The sequence below is a fragment of the Anabrus simplex genome, chromosome 8, assembly GCF_040414725.1.
Source record: "Anabrus simplex isolate iqAnaSimp1 chromosome 8, ASM4041472v1, whole genome shotgun sequence".
NCBI classification, from domain to species: domain Eukaryota; kingdom Metazoa; phylum Arthropoda; class Insecta; order Orthoptera; family Tettigoniidae; genus Anabrus; species Anabrus simplex.
The window spans coordinates 139,646,507-139,665,905 of NC_090272.1; the positions used below are offsets into that span (position 1 = coordinate 139,646,507).

At 40.3% G+C, this 19,399-nt stretch overlaps 1 protein-coding gene across 1 annotated transcript in view; it reads left to right on the forward strand.

The window, feature by feature from the left end:
* Positions 1 to 19,399, forward strand: part of LOC136879213 (cyclic GMP-AMP phosphodiesterase SMPDL3A) — a 580,372-nt gene that overhangs the window by 33,744 nt on the left and 527,229 nt on the right. Inside the window, exon 3 of the mRNA XM_068229077.1 lies at positions 5,384 to 5,540. Within this exon, the coding sequence (XP_068085178.1) occupies positions 5,384 to 5,540 (157 nt within the window). The remainder of the gene's footprint in view (positions 1 to 5,383; positions 5,541 to 19,399) is intronic.

Sequence of the window (19,399 nt, forward strand, 5' to 3'; positions counted from 1 at the left end):
CGACACAGATAGGTCTTGTGGCTACGATGGGACAGGAATGGCCCACGAATGGGAAGGAAGCGGCCATGGCCTTAATTAAGGTACAGCCCCAGCATTTGCCCGGTGTGAAAATGGGAAACCACGGAAAACATCTTCGGCCTACCGACAATGGGGTTCGAACCCACTATCTCCCGGATGCGAGCTCACAGCTGCGCGCTCCTAATAGCACGGCCAAGTCGCCCGGTTCAGAAGATATTAATTATTGATTGTTGCTATTAAGAAAACTATATTTTGAGAAAATCCCTTTCACTAGTTTTCTTAGCAATTGTACAAAGTGTTCACGACAGCGAGTGGTGAATACTCGAGATAATGCGTAACTTAGTTTCTTAAGAAAACCCATAGGCAGCGCAAGATGTCAAAATATAGAAAGCCGGACTGAGTGGCTCAAACAGTTGAGCCGCTCGCCTTCTGACATCAACTCGGCAGATGTCTGGCTCAGTCCGGTGGTATTTGAAGGCGCTCAAATACGTCAACCTCATGTTCATAGATTTACTGGCACGTAAAAGGACTCCTGCTGGACTAAATTCCGACATCTCGGTGTCTCTGATAACATTAAGAATGTAGTTAGTGTAGTTAGTGTTACGTAAAGTGAATTACATTATTATTATTATTATTATTATTATTATTATTATTATTATTATTATTATTATTATTATTATTATTATTATTATTATTATTATTATTATTATTATTATTATTATTATTATTTGGGTCTCTGTCCACGCAAGGGGTCACACGTATATGTGTGTGTTTGTGTGTGTGTGTGTGAGAGAGAGAGAGAGAGAATCTTGCATTAAAATGTGACTTTCATCTCATCATACGCCTGTGAAATAAACAGCGGAGATGAATGTATTGACCCGTTTCTACCAGCTTACTCATCCCGTATTTGTCCTCAGTCATATTTGTGTGCCCAACACGGTGCACACCGAAACAGAGCAACTGTTAATTGCAACTCAAACTCATTTCCAGTTCCTCTGGGCAGGTTTGTAGTAACTCAAGTGGAAACTCTCACGCCAAACCATGTTGCTGTCCTATCACTTGCACTTGAACTACAAAACTTACAGTGTTTTGATAAAGCTAGGGATTATTTTATTCCTGTAATTGCTAAACATGCAAATTAAAGTAAAACATTCGTTTCAGATCAAATTATGACTAATAAAGATATGTACAAATGCTTTTAAATGCTTAAAATGACTGCGTCTTCTTCATCGTCGCCGTCGTTTGGGCCTACCGAGGACGACAGAGCTCGTATTCTTTTCGGCACTTAGGCCATCTGTTTCCTTCTCTCCCAGTACTCCTTCATTTTCTGGCTGTGAGCCAACTTTCTTTCCTCTGTCCACATAGTCTGCTGGTTCCTGTGTTCTTCCTATAGGTAAGTGACGTTGGAAAAATTATCCGCTGGTTGGATTGTCTAAACTACGGGCGGTCATGCAGGATCTCCAGTTGTTCCAGATCCGACTTGACCGAAGAGATCCACTTTCTGCGGGGGTTCATGCGGAATTGGTGCCCATAGAAGACCAGGCAGATTTTTCTTATACAAGTAACGATGTCTTCCTGATGTTCGTATATATTATCGTAATGTCTCTAGGTGCCTCCCTCTTCTTTTACAGGTCCCAATATTCTCCATAGGATCTTTCTTTCTTTGAGTTCTAGTTTCCTGAGAGGGCCTTTCCTGGTCATAACTCAGAGAAGTAGATAACAGATGGTTTTTGTTGTAACCAAGGTTGAGATTTACAAAACACAACTTTATTATTCGCTTCAAATGCAAAATACACTATTTACACAAATAAAATGAAATTTAACTTGAAGCAAATGAATTAGGAATCTTGAGAATGAGTCTATCTTTTGGTACACTATATACAAGTTTACAGTATTTACATCCACTTCTATCTCGAAAAGATAGTCCTTGTGATAAGAAAAGTCGATAGTCGAAAACTATCCGAAGTACTGACATAAATGTTTTGGAAAGTCTTTCCTTGTTGAGTTCATAAAGGCAAGTTCAATGTTGGAAGAATTCTTACTTGGCGAAACCAAGGGAGCTTGCATTAATTAGTGAAATATAACGGTATGTAATAGTATGACTGGATATAGGCAGCGGAAGAGGAGCGGTGACCAGAGGTGAGACCTCGTACTGCCAGAAATTCAGTCCACCTGGTCGAAGCACATTTTCAAGAGGAGTAGCCTCCGTGCTCGACGTAGGGTGTATTCTGGAGCTGGACACCGGGGCAAGTGGGCATCTGGACAGGCTGGGGTTCCTCTTTATAGTACACACACGACTGTTCAGGCACGCGCACTGAGGGCTGCGCGTCGAGGCTAGAAGAATGACACTTGGCGCGCGTGTAGCTGGCTGGCGGAGCGAGAAGGGAGCGCCGGACATACAACAGTTTTACTACCGCATTATAGTGTCTGAGGTTGAGGTTCTCGGAGAGGTACTTTGATACGTAGGTGCTTCTTCAGGAGTGATAGGCCCTCTCGGACTTGGTGAACCTTGCGTCTATGCCTACGTTCTCACTGTGCTTTGATGAGATCCACTGTCCTATGTACTTGACCGCCGGGACCTTTCTGATGGTGGTGTATTCAGTGGTATGTGGAAGGGGCTTCCTTGATATTGGTCATGAATTCAGTTACGATAATTACATCTTTATGCTCCTAAAACGTTACTTTTAGCTTATTTGGTCGACATAGATTGAAGTCCGATCTCATCCTGAGGGGCTGAGAGAACATTCTCTTAAGCCGGGCTGAGTGGCTCTCACGCTTAAGGTGCTGGCTTTCTGAGCCCGAATTAGCTGGTTCGATCCTGGCTCAGTCCGGTGATATTTGAAGGTGCTCAAATACGTCAGCCCCGTGTTGGTGAAAATGAAATGAAATGTCGTATGGCTTTTAGTGCCGGGATATCCCAGGACGGGTTCGGCTCGCCAGGTGCAGGTCTGTCTAGTCGACACCTGTAGGCGACCTGCGCGTCGTGATGAGGATGAAATGATGATGAAGACAACACATACAGCCAGCCCCCGTGCCATTGGAATTAACCAATTAGGGTTTAAATTCCCGACCCGGCCGGGAATCGAACCCGGGACCCTCTGAACCGAAGGCCAGTACGCTGACCGTTCAGCCAACGAGTCGGACCCCGTGTTGGTAATTTTACCGGAACGTAAAAGAACTCCCACGGGACAAAATTTCGGCACCTCGGAGTCTTCTAAAACTGTAAAAGTAGTTAGTGGGACGTAAAATCATAAGCATTATTACATTGTCTTGAATAAGTATGTCCTGACTGAAACGAGGCATAAATGTACACCAGAAAACCGTCAAAATTGCGCAATAGTTAACTGTAATGTAACTAGAGAGTTATCTATTCAGTAGTTTCAGTACAGCTCAGTTTTCGTCTTCACAGAATTGACATCAATAACGAACTGACACTTTCAAATACAGTGAAATGTCTATTTAACACCGTCAAAGAGACATATAAAAGTTTAAACAGTTCTTAATACAAATTCCAGATTCTTGTTTGAATTGTGAGCATCTTCAGTTCAACAGGTTTCGGGTTTGATTCTAAGCCGGGTCGGGGATTTTTACCAAGTCTGCTTTTTTTTTATTTGCTTTAGTCGCCCCGACACAGATAGGTCTTACGGCAACGATGGGATAGGGAAGGGCTAGGAGTAGGAAGAAAGCGGCCGTGGACTTAATCAGGTACAGCCCCAGCATTTACCTGTTGTGGAAATGGGAAACCACGGAAAACCATCTTTGGGTTACCAACAGTGGGGCTTGAACCCTCTATATCCCTAATGTAAGTTCACAGTTGCGCACCTCTAACCGCACGGCCAACTCACTCGGTAGTCAGGTTAATACCTCTGACAGGGACTGGGTATTTGTCCCATCAAGTGCCTGAATACACATAACACCACACTGCTAACAGGAAATAATAGTCTATAGAACTGAACTTTAGATACCCACAGGCGTATAGTGCTTTTTGTAAAACAAGGGAGTAAATATTTTGAAAAACATATTTTGTCAATAAAATGGAATTGCATAGTAACGAAATTGCACAGTCTATTTGAGTTTCTTTTTTGATTCTATTATTCGAAGTTATCTCCTTCAGGGTAGATGATCCCGCTGCACACACTAAAGAGAGAAGTTTCAGACACATCGGTAGTTCGGGCAGGAAATCATTTCTTTTTTCGAAGCACCTGTTGCTATAGGCCACCCATCTCGCATATCTAGAGCACTTTGTACAGGATTTCAACACATCAAATTCAATGAACATGGACAAATGATTATGGTAAAACGTTATTGTGGAACTCTACAACGTTTTTACCAATAAGATAAAAGTAAGTGCCATAGTAGACTGTCTTGGCAGTTCTTCTTGTAAGGTTTCGTACAGCTGTCAAATTTCGAGGGAAGTATCTTATAAGAAACCCTCCAATATATTACTTACACTCCGGAAAATTTACGATGTCACTTCTGTGTGTTCGATTCACTAGACAAGAAGGTTAAATGTAAATAATTATTTTCTGTAAATTGGGACATCGTCACTTATTGAGGGGCCAGTTCGAAAGAACTTCAATCTTAATAATAATGTTATTGGTTTTTACGTGCCACTGACTACTTTGACGAGTTTCGGAGGGCTGACGTGCCGGAAGTTCGCCTTGTAGGAGTTCTCTTGTGTGACAGTAAATCTACCGACACTAGGCTGACGTATTTGAACACCTTCGAATACCATCGGACTGAACCAGGATCGCACCTGCCAAGTTGGGGACAGAAGGTCAAGTGCCTCAACTGTTTGAGACACTCATCCCAACGATATTCAATCTTGATTTGGTAAGTGTAGGATAAGAAGGAACATAAATAGAGAAAAAGGGAAAGGACAAAAACATGAAGATGAATGCTGGTGGTAAGAGAACAGAAACACAGAAAACAGAAAAGGAAAATATCCCCAAGATGGTGGAAAGGGACAAGTGACATGAACATTAAAAGGAACTTACAATTGGACAAACATAATGAAACGTATCAGGTGTTTAGTAGAGTTTGGAATATATCTCAATCAATGGGAATTTAATAAATAACATTCCGTATGCAAACAATAGTGTTTCACTGTACACTCAGACGAAGACTTACAAAATGTAATCCATTGTGCAAAGTAAATTTTAAAAGGGTATGGTTTGGAAATTAATGTTGAGGAAACAAGGTGTATAAAACATTTCTTCCACGCATTGAAATATTATGTTCGTCAACACTTCGTATAATGCATTCCTGTTTGTTCGATACAGTTGTGACACCTGTATCTTGTTTGCAACCATTATTTAAAATTGTTTTCAAATTGCTTGTTATAGCTCTGTGTCTGTCATTGCAGGCTGCCGAGCGACAGAAAGTGGACTCAGTGGCGCCTCCAAGCCGGCAGGAAGGTTCGGAGACTTCAACTGTGACTCCCCGTTGGCCCTTGTAGATTCTGCTGCCTCAGCAATGCGCAGCAAGCACGGAGAGAACATCGAGTTTGTACTCTGGACAGGGTGAGTCCAAGATTTATTTTAATCACAGTGACTAGCAATGAAATTAAATGAAAAAAAAATGAACTGTACCACTGTTGTAGTAGTTCCGTACTCCCTGATTTTGCCAGGTCAGTTCCTCAGTCAGATTTTAATTAACAGGTGTCTAGTGGTATAATTCACATGTTCCTAAAAATTAAAGCCATTTTTCTACAGTGACTCAATTCAGTTGTGTTAAAAATTTGTAGCATGGCTTATCTTCACTATTTTCCTTGAATAATGCTTACGAAGAGGGAGAGAAAGAGATTATTCAGCAGGTGATACATATTTAGAGCAATTATTTTACTTTACAGATGTGAGAGTGACCTGAAAATTAAACCTTAAGTCGAAAATGTCCTATTTCTGATTTGTGTCATTTGGGAGTGTATAATATAGTGAACATTTCCTTAAGAACCGGACGTCTCCAGCTTGAATATTGGGCATTTTCCGTAAATTTAACGTTCAAACAGAATTTACAGAATTATTTGTTACGTGTTCATAAGCTGTATCGACGGAACTGCTGATGCTATCGCCATTCAGGCTCAGGATTAGGCTAACAAATGGCACTAAAATAAAACATCGATAGTTATCAACACTCCACGTACTTTCCTCGTCTTTTAAAATCTTGCCGCACGACTTGAGACATGCTGTCACCGAGACATCGAAACGAGCGATGTTTAAAACTGAAGTTTTGATTAACTCTAATTGTTGCATAAAAGATCTGAAATTACAGCTTATGTTAAGAGCAATGAAAGACTAAAAATTAATATTTGGCTAATACAAAAAATATATATACATTACTACCTACAGTTCTACCGGTTTCTAAGAAATTCGGTCCCGCTGAGTAGTGGTAAGAGAGAAAAAATGTATGAATACACTGCCGTGAAGAAGTTTTTAATCTGTTTTACGATGCATGAACTGCCTCCCACCCGAAATGTAGGCAATTTTTTTAGAAATATTCATCCATACTACAAATAACTGAGGGGCATTTCATGTTAAGCTGAACAGATTGTTCTATTCCTTACCCTCACACACATATTCCGATTGACTGAAGTATTTAGGAATGTCCGTGTGATGTACAATTCTTGTCATGTTGAAAGGTAAGGTAAGACAAACTGATGCTGCTATAGTATTTGGTACATATCCCTTGAAACATTTATATTTTTAATACTCCTTTGAGTACCATATTTTATACATTCCCTTTCAGATGAATTATTTTAACTATACCTTTCTAATTGTCCCGCTATGCGAAGTGCCTTTCGTTAATTTACTTTTATTTCTCTTGACACAACCATCAGAGCGCTCGGAACGTCATGGTACACAAAAATATGAAGCACATCAGCAGCATCAGTGGTGACAGTTCTAAGTCTGAAACAAGAAGGATTTTTTTTTCTACCTGGACGGCTGGGATCGAACTCATGTTTTAAACTGTGAATACGAAGGAAATCACAGGGCCTAATTGATGTGATCGCTGAGGGCAAATATATGAGAGATAAGGGTGCTTAGGACCGAATTTGAGACACAGTTCCATCGTAGAAAATGAGAAGAATAAAGTACCAAAACAAAACTTCTTCCCACTACACAGGGTGGTCGAAAACAAAGTTAACCAGGTATATTACGTTAGAGGATTGGTCATACTGATGAACGACTTGATAAAATCAATTACCGAGCTCGATAGCTGCACTCGCTTAAGTGCAGCCAGTATCCAGTATTCGGGAGATAGTAGGTTCGATCTCCACTGTCGGCAGCCCTGAAAATGGTTTTCCGTGGTTTCCCATTTTCACACTAGGCCAATGCTGGGGCTGTACCTTAATTAAGGCCACGGCCGCTTCCTTCCCACTCCTAGCCCTTCCCTGTCCCATCCGTCGCCATAAGACCTACCTGTGTCGGTGGGACGTAAAGTAAATCGAAAAAATTAAAGGGCAAATTTCTCATTAAATAAGGGCCACTAGCACGAACCATAGGACACGTAGCAGCTTACCTCCCAAACTGTGAATGAAATTGGTGACCCGATTGCTGTGAGCTACTCTTGAGATATCCTGGAATCATTATTCTTAGTTGAGTTTTTCAAAAGTTTGATCGTTCCCAACAATCTGTACTGTGATTTAGCCGCCTTGGCCATTAAACGCTACGCCCAAATGATTAGAAATCACCTCTACAATACTGCATATGAGAAGGATTAACTCCAGAATAATCTTCATGTTTGAACATAATTCAATATTCAAGTGTTATGGTATATTTGCCCCTACCTGGGCACCCTATCATTGTAGGAAGTAAAAATTTAAAAATGTAACAAATATATTAGTCAGTTACTTAAAAACTAGAAGTCTGTAGCTTCCCTCTATGGGATTGCTCAAACTCCAGCTAGAGCTTGTGACTGAACCTCGATCCTCCCTTTCAGCAAAAAAAAAAAGCAAAGTCACCTCCGTACAGGCCATGAAGGCCCTTGGAGGAGTGGAAGGTAAAGGCTTCCACCATTGTTAACCTCGGCACGTGATGGGGTGGAGTGGTTAGCTCTACGCCCGGCCGCCTTTGCCCCCCAGGAATTAACCTGGTACTCATTTTTGGGGTAGGTTGAGTGAACCTCAGGGCCATATGCACCTCCGGAATAGGAAATCTTATTTCTTAAATTTTACGACTTCCTGACGGGGATTCGAACCCACGTCCTTGCAGGCGAACCGAGTACGCCTTTACCGCCTCAGCCAGGCAACCCCTTCCCTTTCAGCAGTGAATCCATAAAAGTTGTGCTATACCGTATTCAGCGAAGTGAGTTCCTTGGAGATAATTATCATAATTATCGGGAAAGTTCCCAGTCGTAGATTCGAATTTTCGTTAAATTCCTTGCAGACAAATTGAGAAAACAATAAATTGTAACATTTAATGGAGATTATCTTTGCATATCATTCTCATTCCATTTAAACATGATAACCGTTATAACAGAGTAATGACTGGGATCTTAATAATAATAATAATAATAATAATAATAATAATAATAATAATAATAATAATAATAATAATGTCCGCCTCTGTGGTGTAATGGTTAGCGTGATTAGCTGCCACCCCCGAAGGCCCGGGTTCGATTCCCGGCTCTGCTACGAAATTTGAAAAGTGGTACGAGGGCTGGAACGGGGTCCACTCAGCCTTGGGAGGTCAACTGAGTAGAGGTGGGTTCGATTGCCACCTCAGCCATCCTGGAAGTGGTTTTCCGTGGTTTCCCACTTCTCCTCCAGGCGAATGCCGGGATGGTACCTAACTTAAGGCCACGGCCGCTTCCTTCCCTCTTCCTTGCCTATCCCTTCCAATCTTCCCATCCCTCCACAAGGCCCCTGTTCAGCATAGCAGGTGAGGCCGCCTGGGCGAGGTACTGGTCATACTCCCCAGTTGTATCCCCCGACCAAGAGTCGGAAGCTCCAGGACACTGCCCTTGAGGCGGTAGAGGTGGGATCCCTCGCTAAGTCCGAGGGAAAAACCGAACCTGGAGGGTAAACAGATGAATAATAATAATAATAATAATAATAATAATAATAATAATAATAATAATAATAATGTTATTTGCTTTACGTCCCATTAACCACTTATACGGTTTTAGGTGACGGCAAGGTGCCAGACTTTTGTTCCGCAGGAGTTCTTGAGCACCTTCAAATACCACTGGACTGAGCCAGGATCGAACCTGCGGAGTTGGAGTCAGGCCAGCTTCTCAACCGTCTGAGCCACTCTGCCCGGCGTCTGGGATGTTGCGGTCATTTAAAAGTACAGCTTGTTCAAGAAGTAATTGTGTAATATAGATTTTACATTTGAAATTTTAAGTGGTACTTACGGCAGTCCTGAGTCCTGCAGACGTGTTTACTCATGACGCTCCGTATTGTCTTGTTGGACCCAGCCTTCTTGAATCTCACGCTCATTGAGTTGGGTCATGAAAAGCTCCAGAATTTCGACGTGGTAACGTTCTGCGTTGATGAAGTCGTGGAAGAAATTCGCCCCTGTAACACGCATCTTCTGATCTTGTAAGAAGGCACGATGCTTGTTAGTGCTCCAGACACGTGTGTTAAGACTGTTAACATATCCGGACAGATGAAACTACCCTGTAATTCCTAAATTTCCTCTACACTACATTGAACAGTTATTTTAAGGACACCCGGCACTGTGTTACATCTCCTAGGTTGAGAAAGTTTGCCCTTTTCAACTTTTCAGATTCAGTTATATTCGATGTGAAAATGATTTTATCAAATCTGTGTATGCGCCATCGCTCGGTCTAGAATTCTTTTAACCTTCCGGTATAACATATTTGATGATATAGTTCAGTTACCAGATTTATTCGGGCAAATGCCTCAATACTTCGTGACGAAAATATTTGTTTCTCGGGGAAGGAAAGCAATTCAGGTCTGTTGCAAATGGCCAAAAAAATCGAATTAAAAGTATACTTCATTTTTAAGATTTACTGTATTTGTGTTCATAGTTCATGTTTGTGGTGGAATGTTCTATAGAAAATACATGTGCGTATACAGAATTATATTTTAAGGGTGAGGCCGAAAGACACGAACATGCATTAAATTTTAGAACACCAATGAACGAGGCACAACAACAATAACACACACAATTACTAATCCCGCTGATTTCGTGTGATAACTCTGTATAACAGTACAGCTTCTTATAACGAAGATTTTGCAAATTGTTAATAAGAATATTGTTCACGTATTTTGAATAATTGTTTTATAAAGTATCTCTATGTTCAAAGTCATGCTTTCTTGGAATACCTGAAAATTTATCTAAAACTTATTCTTCATGATTAATCAAAAACAGAAGTCAATTTAATCGTTTTTCAGGTTTTGTACTTCTTAGATACGTCTTCAATTGTTTCAGTGTGGATAATGTTATACTTGGAGAAGCAGTCACAAAGCAGCTGATAGAATATACTTACATGAACAGAGATATTAAGAAAATATTGTTTGTCATATGTAGACATAGGATTCACTGCAGTTATGGGAATGTCTGTTTCACCCGACCAATTTTCCGCCATAATGAATATTCATTTTCAATCATTAATTTCTCCGCAATACAAGTCTCTTTCTTCGCAGAACTTCACAGCAGGCTGAATAGATGACGTCAACGACAACCCAAGAGGTCGTATCTTGTCTTCTGATAAAATAAACTTTACTTTTTTTAAGCAACGTTTCTCTGTATACACTGATTTTTACTAAATGCGTATGATTGTATTTTCTTATGGATTCATTTCACGGCTGCAGGTCCAGGGAAGAACAAATGTTAGGATGGCAGAGCCCCTTCCACACCCCACCTTAGATATGCCCGCTGACAGGAAGCTTCTTCTTAAACTTCTCGTAAAATAAACTCCGAGTGACGAACTCTTGGAAATAGATAATCTTGAGCAAATGACAAAGTACGTCGTAGCGAAGTTACTTATTCCTTTTACTGACGTAGTTTTTTAGTTTGTTTGACGACGTGTAGAGTTATTTTGATAATATGAACTTAGCATCATTTTTAAATGGATGGAATAATTGATTTGTAGAAGCGCAACTGGAATATACTTGAATGCAACGAGTTGAAACTGTGAAACTCAATGGGTACAGAGCGTACATACATCACACCTGCAAATCTTTTGTTTCCATTAGAATAATGATCAACAGTCATGTCAATACAGTAGGTATGAATTTATATTTAAAATAAGATTTACAAATAATTTTGATCCACCATACTCCCTCTGCAAACGGAAAATGTAAATTTTTAATGTAATCTAATCCTGGTCCCATAAAGAGCAAAGTCATCTCCGTACAGGCCATGAAGGTGCTTGTAGGAGTGGAAGGTAAAGGCTTCCACTATCCGTAACCTCAGCACTTGATGGCGTAGAGTGGATAGCTCTACGCTCGGCCGCCTTTGCCCCCAGGAATTAACCTGGTGCTAATTTTTGGTGTAGGCTGAGTGAAGCTCAGGTCCATATGCACCTCCGGAAGTGGAAATCTCGTTTCTTAAATGTTACGACTTCCTGACGGAGAATCGAACCCATGTCCTTCCGGGCGAGCCGAATACGCCTTTACCACCTCGACCAGGTAGCATCCTCATCCCATACTTAATCCAATTATTTCAAACAAATATTAACACGTAAGAAATGCATTTGGTTCAGCTATTGAGTGATACGGAGAATAGCAATCCCAACTTTGGACATGAATTAATATGTTATAATCCCCTGTAAACATTGTTCAGATAAATTTCCTTTCAAAAGCTGTAATGTGGAGTTCGGAACAGGGTGTACTGTTTTCTCTACGAAGCAACAGAGTACGAACATGAATGGTACATTTAGTGCACCATTATCACCAAAAGTATTGTGCTACAGCATGATTGAATTAGCATTACAGTGAATAAACAACCAATAAAATTTAATGAACTCATGTTGGTAAACCATTTGGAACATAATAATCATCGGTGAAATCATTACCACTACCGACAATGAGGCAGTGTTGTCAAATTTACTACTATTGCCAACACTTTTGCATACCACATGTGCCCACCGCTACTAAATTGCAGACAGAACTTTGATATCTATCCATGAGTTTGAAATAGACTGTATAGAATAATGTATATGAGGTATGTACTGCAGTGTTTGAAATATGTTCTTGACCGAGCTCGATAGCTGCAGTCGCTTAAGCGCGGCCAGTATCCGTTATTCGGGAGATATTGGGTTCGAACCCCACTGTCGGCAGCTGTGAAGATGGCTTTCCGTGGTTTCCCATTTTCACACCTGGCAAATGCTGAGGCTGTACATTAATAAGGCCAGGGCCGCTTCCTTCCCACTCTAGCCTTCCTAGACCTATCTGTGTCGGTGCGACGTAAAGCAACTTGCAAAAAAAACTGTTCTGGAGCTCTCAGAAAATAATTTATTTTTCAAGCTGACTGCAACGATATGAACGAATTTTGTTAACACTGCAATACTGGCGCTCTACGTTGAGACTTGAGTGCTGGCGCCTAGTCTCACAGACTCATGTATCCATTTTTTTAATATGCTAGTTGCTTTACGTCGCACCGATACAGATAGGTCTTATGGCGATGATGGGACAGGAAGGAGCTAGGAGTGGGAACGAAGCGGCCGTGGCCTTAATTAAGGTACAGCCCCAGCATTTGTCTGGTATGAAAATGGGAGAGTACGGAAAACCATTTTCAGGGCTGCCGACAGTGCGGTTCGAACCCAATATCTCCCTAATACTGGACACTGGCCGCAATTAAGCGACTGCAGGTATCGAGTTCGGTAATACCGTTTTGAGCTTATATAGCGCCTAACTGAATCATATGTATCTACGGGCTTGTACTGAATACAGTATTTTTACAGTATTTAAAATATACTAACGAACTAGTATTTTACAGCATCGCTTTAATTATGACCCTTATTAAAGTAACTTTCTAGAAGATAGAATACGATACATACAGTAGAGAAACAAGCATACCTCTTTTAACGCCTTTGGAAACAATTCGTTAGTCTCTTCTGTTCTTTACTGTTACCCTTCTTTTCCGTAATTTATGTTCGAATGACTCTGTATTGTACCGGTTACGACCTGTACATGCATATTTTTTGAGAGATAATTGTATTTAATCATCACGCGTATTACTCCGTGCAAGCCTGGTTTGTTTACATTCAGCGGGACGAGCGAGCAAGCTGAGAACAGCTGTATGTGTGACGTAGCTGCAGGGGCTAGTTAGATCACCCGCCTGTCATGCCACGTGCCGCTGGCCTGAACTCGTATGTTCTAGATTCAAGCGTCACACCTTCCCGAACATTCGACGGAAAAAATTTTTAACTCCTATAATAATTATGGTAGCGACTTGAACAACGTGTCATTTTAAAGGGAATCATAAACGTCGCAATGCTTGAATTTCAAGAAAGTCCGTCGTGGAATTCAGGAGATAACCAGCTTCACGGCATATGTGACGTAGATGTCCCCAAACCGAATATAAGGAGGGCTCAATATAGCCTGATATCTCAGTCAGTCAGTCAGTCAGTCAGTCACAGTCGAGTAGTCAACGTGACTCTACTCGCTGCCATATTCGTCGGAGGCTATCTTCGTGTGGTTATAGTCTCACTGAGGAACTCTGAATTTCCTCGAAGTCTTAATTTACGAGCGTTGAGGAACGAATTCTTCTTAAGTCTTTATAAATGAGACTTGTAATATTTACGAGTGTTGAGGAACGAATTCTTCTAAGTCTTTATAAATGGGACTTGTAATATTTACCAGTGATGGACTCTAAAATTTCGCCAGTAATTATTCAAAGACTTGTAATATTCACGAGTGATGAACTCTAAATTTATTCGAAGTTTCCATGAGCATAGACTTGTGATTTTTGCCAGTGATTACTTAAAGACTTGTAATTTTTGCCATTGATGGACTGTAACATTATTGAAAGTCTTAGTGGACTTGTCATTTCTATGAGAGTTAAAGAGTGAATTCTTGAAAGTCTTTATGAACATTGACTAGTGATTTTACTAGTGGTGAGGAAACTAATTATTCAAGGTTTTCATGAACTTTGAGTCATAAACTCTGCGAGTGACGAAGAACACATTTTCGGAGTTTTGTGAGCATTGATTCTATCAACCTCATTGTACTTGGGTAATGTGATTACCTGCAACATCGTCAGGAGCCATCGGAAGTCATCCCGAGCATCGGGAATTTGGGGCGTATTCCATGCAACCAACCTGGATGGTCCATCCACATCTTGACGGAGTACTTGGGCGTCTTCTGGAACGTGTTCCAGCCGGTGCGGCCTGGTGAGCTGGAGACCCGGGCCATTTAAAGGACAGTGTGGAAGACAACCCCTATCTACCATGAGGTGATGTGCAATTTAATATGCATTACATGAATAAACTCTTATCAAGTCAGATTCAAACTTTTCTTGTAGATAGGACCCTGCCTCCTGTACCAAGCCCTAGCTAATATTCATCCAGTTTAGCCCTGAGAACTACTCCATGCTTACGTTGAAAATAAATCTTAAAGTCGGGCTCTTTTACTGGTACAGTATGTAGGTTCGAAACCTCACAGCCATTTCTGAATGGAGCTTGTTATCCATGACTTCCGGGGTTGCTTTCGTATGTGACCGGTAATGAATTCACACCCGGAAAACGACGGAGCTTCGCCGTTTATCCGATCACTAGAAGTTTTAGTTTTTCGGCTCCCGTCATATTCTCTCCCAGCATCACTGTAACCGTTTCCTTACTTGTTAACTGTTCCTCACAAACCACAAATGCGGTATTGCACAGTTAATGTTGAACAAAATTCGAATTAGAGTATTTTTGGTTTCAAGGGAAGAAACGTTTGTTTCGAGAAATCGAGAAATCAAGAAATTCGTGTAACCGAATTTCGAGGAATAGAGAAATAAATACACTTGAAGAATAGGACAAACGGCCGGGAAATGGAAGTTCCTTCGAGATACTGAAAATTCGATTAATGGAGGTTCGAGATATCGATGTTCGACTGTATTACATAACAATACTAGTGTCTAAAATTTGAAATTATTTGATATTAAACCATATTCTAAAATAGCAAAACACCAAATGCAAAATATTTCTTTCAAAAAGTAATCACTCTGGGCATGAAATTCTATAATTGAATTTTCTATTCGTAAATTATTTGGAAACTCGACATTCCTGGCATGAAAAATCAGCATGACATAGAACATGAGACAATAACCTTTTACAAAATTTGCAATAGTCTCGTTCTCTATTCTGTACATGAATCACATTATGTTTCTCTTCCCGATCTGATTCGTCAGTGTTGGATTCCAAATCGCTTTCACAGTCTTCTTCCAGTAATACACTTACGAGTTCACTTTCTTGTTCACTGGCCATAGTTCACTAAATAAAATTTTATTAATATAAAATATCACACTAAACCCACCAATAAGTAAGTAATCAACATATGAAACATTATTTTAATACCCTAATGTACGCAGATGTAATTTTATAGAAATGTGTATCCACTTAGATGTGTAACACGAATACTGGCGCCAAGTCTGGCAGACCCAAACGGCTATTATTTCCGGTTCTATAGGCTAACTGATCTCACAAATCGAGAGTGGGAAGTCAAACTAGATAAGGGAAGAGGAAGGTACGCAGTGAAAGAGGTTTGCAACCCCCATCATTCGCCCAAAATGTGTAAAAACATGTGGCATGGTCGGAGAGACTAAGCACCCATGTTAAGCGTTAATACACCTGATATCCTGATTCAATGAAGTTGTGCATCGGTGATGATTTTCTACTATTTAATCCATATCCAGCTATATACACCTTAGAAACACTTCATCAACAGACTGACAGGGGTAACGACTAATTCGTTAGTATTAAATATCAAGTTAATATCAAGACTGGAGTTGCTACAATTTCGGATCAGATTACCTTGCAACAGATGAATCGGTGGTAGAGTATCGCCCTCCGAATTCCAAGTCGCGAGTTCAAGCCCCGCAGAGATAATCGGATTTTTGAAGTTTGGAAAAATTCCATTCAATGCTCCATATCATACGATGTCGGCATGTAAAATTACTCTGGTGACAAATATGGTGTTCACCCGACAAAATCAATAAACACTCGGCCAAAGATGTTTAAATGAGTTCCGTTCATCTACCAATTGGTATAATAAAACAGACTGTCGAAATTGACACCTGCGCAGCCTAGATGGTGTCAAATCAAAATGTCTCCACATGGAATATGAGGCCATTCAATTATTACTATTATTATTATTATTATTATTATTATTATTATTATTATTATTATTATTATTGCCCTGGAGTTGACATCGCGATCAAAATCCTCTGACTACCGGGAGAGTTGGCCGTGCGGTTAGGGTCGCGCAGCTGTGAGCTTGCATCCGGGAGATACTGGGTTCGAACCCCACTGTTGGTAGACCTGAAGATGGTTTTCCGAGGTTTACCATTTTTCACACCAGGAAAATGCTGAGGCCGTACCTTAATTAAGACCACGGCTGCTTCCTTGCCACTCCTAGACCTTTCCTGCGCGCCCCTAACCACACGGCCAACTCGCCCGGTATGGTTCTATTTAAGGAAAGGAAATTGGAATAAAATTTCCATTATTACTAATCCAATGAAAATAGGAAATATATTTTTAAGGAATCCTTGATACTATTTCAGAATATTAGAACAGAATCTCGAAATCTTCAACGGATCAGAAGATATTCCAATTGGATATTTCTCTTCCCTCTCGTTGTATTTGTGTTCAAAATCAGTCAAAGTACACAGATTTTCCTTTCCAGGATCGTTCATTTCTGAATAAGAATACAGAATATGATTGAACATAGAAGAAGACAAACAAAACCCGAACGAATTTCTGCCAGTACCGGGAATCGAACGCGGGCCCCCGAGGACGGCAGCTAATAACACTAACCGTTACGCTACGGAGGCAGACATTATGAATAATTATAAGACGGCATAATATCCCCAACATTCAGATCTTAGTGTCTGAATTGCGTAGACTACACGTTTTGTTGTGTTTTTTCATCTATCCTCTTAAATTTATAAATACTAACTCTCCTGTTGCGTAACTGTCATCTTGCGTTCGGGAGAGTGTGGGTTGAAATCGCACTGTCGGCTGGCCTGAAGGTGTTTTTCCGTAATTTCCCATTTTCACACCAGGAAAATGCTGGGACTGTTCCTTAATTAAAGCTACGGTCGCTTTCTTCCCGAGCCCAGGTCTTTCCTCTCCCATCGCCGCCAAAGACCTATCTGTGTCATTAGGACGTAAAGCAAATAGTAATTTAAAAACAAACAAAAAATAAGTTGACATATAATTATATGTTGGGGATACCAGAACGTGTTATAATTATTACAACCTGACGCATTTCAGTCTTGCAACCAAGGTTGTCCTCAGAGCGATAACAGTAAACCTATCACTGCCAATTGTCACTTCATAGTAAACAGACTCAAGATAGCAGGGCCCTGTCAAAAATGTAGATCATACGATGGCCCCTAAGGTCAAGAAGAAAGATGCTGAAAACTTAAACTATGAAGGCAGCCATGATTTTCTCAATATATAGACGCTTTCTTCTTTTTTTCTTTTCTTTTGCAAATTATTGGAATGTTCAGCAATTTCTGTCACTTTACAAATAATTCTTGGTGTAAAAACTTTTCTCTTTATATATGGCAAAAATGATTTGATGGTCATACTATATAGCATGCTCTATCACAGCAGACTTCTATTGTAGGCCTGGGATATTTTTAGCCCTATAATTATTAATTATTAATAATAAAGAAAACGAAAACTCATGTCCTTATCCCGAGGTGGTGCAGCTCCTTTCACGCACAGCCCCAATGAAGGTGAGCTGCAAGTACCATGTACCAGCCCTGCTGCCATTCTTAAATTTCTGGCAGTACAAGGAATGGAATCAGAGCCCCCGAGGACGCCAGCTAATAACACTAACCGTTAAGCTACGGGGGTGAACATTATTGATAATAATAAGATAGCATAATATCCCCAACATACCATTATGTCATTTAGTGATCGTGAAAGAGTTTTACGTTTTAAGATGATAAAAATTAATTTCATTCCAATTTGATACTTATTCTAATTCTATTCGTAATGCCCTCCTAACTATAAAGCGCTATAAAGATGCAGTTAACCTTCATTATTCAGATCTTAGTGTTTGAATTGCGTTTTGTCGTGCTTTTCCATCTATCCTCATAGATTTATAAAAACAAACTCTCTTCTCTTTGTACAAAAGTAATTAGGAGGACGACTTTGAGTTCTTTAATTGTCATATCCTTTTTGTAAATGCAATTACGTAATATTTACTTTTAATCTCCGTTGGTATTCTTTTTGTGAGTGAGGAAAAATGTAAATCACGACAACGATATCATCTGTCAAGGCTGCTGTGGAAATATAAAACATTTCAGAGAAAGATGAGAAATCTATCCATTTGTTTGTACTGTGTATTCAAGCAGTTATCTAATTAAGAATCTTCTCCAGAACCTCCTCATTGATAATGTTTTTTTATATATTCTGTTACTGTTAAACAAATTTCCATTGATGTTCCATTAACTTCCGTGAAATATGAAATGTCTCGGTCAAAAAGCATTTCCGGTTTATCGTGTTAGAGAAATGAAAGGGCATACTAAAAGGGTGAATTTTAATGGGTCCGCCTCTGTGGTGTAGTGGTTAGTGTGATTAGCTACCACCCCCGGAGGCCCGAGTTCGATTCCCGGCTCTGCCACGAAATTTGAAAAGTGGTACGAGGGCTGGAACGGGGTCCACTCAGCCTTGGGAGGTCAAATGAGTAGAGGTGGGTTCGATTCCCACTTCAGCCATCCTGGAAGTGGTTTTTCGTGGTTTCCCACTTCTCCTCCAGTGAGGCGGTAGAGGTGGGATCCCTCACAGAGTCCGAGGGGAAAGCCGACCCTGGAGGGTAAACATATAAAGAAGAAGAAGAAGAATGTTCATGGTATCAGGTACACAGTATCCGCTTTGCAGGTGTTATTGTTATCTTAGCTAATTCTGAAAAGGAAATGAGTAAGATGCTAAGACGTAGTTAATCTTTATTATTCAGATGTTAGTGTTTCGATTGAGTAGACGACCCGTTTTGTCGTGTCTTTTCATCTATCCTCATAGATTTATAAAATCAAACTCTCCTCTCTCATGATAGTAGACATGCTAGTAGACAAAAAAGCCTATAGGTAGTACACACCTAAAATTAAATAACACCGCGATAGAACAAGTCAAAGAATACTCCTATTTGGGTAGTGCAATTACCTCGGTTAACAGGTCCTTCCAGAAGTCAATAAACGAATTGTGGTAACAAAACAAGCCTTTCAAAATAAGAAAGACGTATTGCTAAACAGCCTTT